Below are 3347 nucleotides of genomic sequence, written 5' to 3' on the forward strand. Positions count from 1 at the left end.
CTCCTCTCCTCTCCTCTCCTCTCCTCTCATTTGCACAATTCCTATTAGTTTAGCTTTATAGATAAGTTATAACTGAAATTCTGAACTTCTTCATGCAATTATTTTCACATGCTTTGGTATGCATAACTTACCAATTGTAATTTCTCTTTTTCTACTGAATCTCATGAAACTTATAACACTAAAGTCTGGGTACATTATCACAGATTAAGTTATGCCTTTAAAAGAGACATTTTCATGACCGGCCATTGTAGTCACACAGCTGACTAAAATAGTGAAAATGCTGAAAGTAAAAGGAATCTATACCTCTTTGAAGTCTCATCTCTCATTCTGCAGTGAAATGGACCTTGTGAGAATAGTCTTGCTCCTGAAAGTCTTATCAGCTACAAATCTTGCCTGACATGTTTAGGAATTATTAGTTTTGATAAAAATGTAACCTATAATATGTAATAGGCTAGACTAGAACAAATCTTATTTTCAGAATCAAGGACAACACAGTCATGACATGGTTATTAAAAAATCACCACCTTCCCCTTCCCCCCCCCAAAAAAAAGACTTGAAGCAAAAAGGAATTATCAGAAGCACATGAAATGTAAACCATTAGGCAAGCTTTCATTGCAACAATACTTTCTTTTCTATTTTTCTGACCTTTTCCTATCCATACTTGATAATCTCTAGGTGATATGAAATATGGTGAAAGTCATAAGATTTAATTGAAATATGATATTGCAGCTGTTAAAATCCTAACTTCCTTCTTTTGTAAAAATGCAATGTAAAGAAGAAAGAAGAGCAACAAAGATTTTTTAAGAACGTATCTACCTTCTGTTTCCAGTTCTTGTTGCTGCTTCAAGATAGAAACACAGACACAGCAAGCACTTAGCAATCTCTTCAGGTGCTGCTATACTTGCATTAGCATTAAGTAGCCTATGACATTGTTTTCTTGTGTCAGATGCAAAAATTCAGTCAACAACTGCTATGGTATGCGATTTTCAAATAGAAGGTTAAAACAGAGATGAATAATGTTGAAACAAACAAAATTCATTTACATTTAATTAATTTGTACACTGTCGATTTTTCTGTCCTCTCCCTCAGTGGCTAGGAATGCTGCATGGATGAATTCACCAATATCTTTATTACTCTACTAGCTGAGTGGAAGGGATTAAAAAAAAAAAGAAGAAAAGCGAACAAGAAAACTCAGGTTTTCCTCAGTATTTACAGAGGAAAGTAGCCATGTCTGCTGAGGTTGTTATTGCTTATAAAATGTCACTGTATATCCTGGAATCATTACAACAGAAGTTGAATAACAAAGGATTTAGATAATACTAGAATCAGAATCAGAAGGTTGAAGGAGATCTTAGAAGGTTGTCCAATTCACCTTTGCATCTCCATGGAAAAAAATGTCTCTGGCTCAGTTATTAGTCACTGCTTTTTCTGCCTGTTCTTAAGCATCCTCCTGCAGGAAAAAGCCCCCTAACTGCCTATTTTTATACCTCATTGTCCTCATCACTAGAAGATTAATATTTAATTTTACTATATTTTAAATGTTTGCTACATACTCTAGCCATTATCTGTTTCTCTAGAAACAGAGAATAGATATTTTCCTCCCTCTTAGCAACAGCCTGTTTGCACTTTGAATTTTCCCCATCAACTCTTTCTTTTCCATGTTAAACAAATCTAGATCTTTCACTTTTTGTTGTTGTTGTTGTTGTTGTTTGGTAAGCTGAGTTTTCTAGATTCTCAATTGCTCTCAGAATGTTTTGGGAGTATTCTTCAAGTATGCCACAGTTTTCCTGTGGCTGTACCTGGGCTCATGCTGAGTTTCATCAAGATTGTTTTGGAAGGCTTAACTCAATTTTTGTATTGTATTTTGTATTTGTTTTTAGTCTCTTCTAATTTGATATTTAGTCTCTTCTAATTTGATGTTTCTACGTATTAGGTAGGATCATTGCCTGAAGTCCAAGTTCCCACTGATATATTCATTTCCTTTCAAAATGTCCCTGAACATCACCACTTCCAATGCTACTCATCTCCCATCAGATCCCTTCACTATCTGATTGATTCATTAATCCATTTCAACCATCATTTTTCAGCACAATCTGTGGGGCAGGAGCTCTTCTTGCTCAAACATATTCCCCTCGTGTTTAAATTCACAGAATTTGAGTGTGTTGAACGTACTTTTGAGACTAACTTTCATGAAGTTTCACCACTAAACTGTTTCCCTTGGTGCCATGTTCATACATCTTTTAAAATACTTCTACTGATGGGGACTCCATCACTTTCCTGGGTAGCCACTTCCAAAATTTGATCACTCTCATGTCCAATATAAACCTAACCTGCAACTGTTTCCTCACATCTGATCTCTTGTCACCAGAAAAGAGACCACCTATCATGTAGTTGTAGAAAGCAATAATGTCTCCCTCAATCTCTTCCAGACTAAACAACCCCAGATTCCTCAGCAACTCCTTATATGTCTTGTTTTTCAGTCCCCTCACCAGCAATGTCCTCTCTGTATTGAGGGGCCTAAAACTGAACACAATACTCAACATGCCATCTCACTAGTGATGCAAACTATACACATATCCAAGCCACGAGCAGCTAGAAAAATATTGTGAGAAATGGTGCCAGAAGCTTTACTAAAATCCACATAGACAACACTCACACCCTTTCCCCCATCTTCTAAGCAGGTCATCTTGCCATAGGAGATGAGGTCATAGAGGGAGACATCACTCAGGCACAGAATCACAGAATCACCAAGGCTGAAAAAGACCTACAAGATCATCCAGTCCAACCATCCATCTATCACCAATAGTAATCACTAAACCATGTCCCTTAACACAGTGTCCAAAGGTTCCTTGAACATCTCCAGGGTCAGTGACTCCACCACCTCCCTGGGCAGCCCATTCCAGTGCCTGACCACTCTTTCAGAGAAGTAGTATTTCCCAACGTCCAGTCTAAATCTCCCCTGGTGGAGCTTGAAGCCTTTCCCTCTAGTTCTATCACTAGTTATACAAAAGAAGAGGCCGACCCCCAGCTCACTACAACCTCCCTTCAGGTAGTTATAGAGAGCAATAAGGTCTCCCCTGAGCCTCCTCTTTTCCAGACTGAACAATCGCAGCTCCTTCAGCTGTTCCTCATAAACCCTGTGCTCCAGACCCCTCACCAGCTTTGCTGCCCTTCTTTGAACCTGCTCCAGGGCCTCAATGTCTTTCTTGCAGTGAGCGGCCCAGAACTGGACACAGTACTTGAGGTGCAGCCCCACCAGAGCTGAATACAGGGGGACAATCACTTCCCTCTTCCTGCTGGCAACACTGTTCCTGATGCAAGCCAGGATGCCCTTGGCCTTCTTGGCC

The 3347-nt window shown here is 39.1% G+C and overlaps 1 protein-coding gene across 1 annotated transcript in view; it reads right to left on the reverse strand.

The window, feature by feature from the left end:
* GPC5 (glypican 5) overlaps window positions 1-2686 on the reverse strand; it is a 32072-nt gene extending 29386 nt beyond the window's left edge. Inside the window, exon 1 of the mRNA XM_031557839.1 lies at window positions 2554-2686. Within this exon, the coding sequence (XP_031413699.1) occupies window positions 2554-2686 (133 nt within the window). The remainder of the gene's footprint in view (window positions 1-2553) is intronic.
* Window positions 2687-3347: the final 661 nt, after the last annotated feature.

The sequence above is a fragment of the Meleagris gallopavo genome, chromosome 1 (assembly GCF_000146605.3).
Source record: "Meleagris gallopavo isolate NT-WF06-2002-E0010 breed Aviagen turkey brand Nicholas breeding stock chromosome 1, Turkey_5.1, whole genome shotgun sequence".
Classification (NCBI taxonomy): Eukaryota; Metazoa; Chordata; class Aves; order Galliformes; family Phasianidae; genus Meleagris; species Meleagris gallopavo.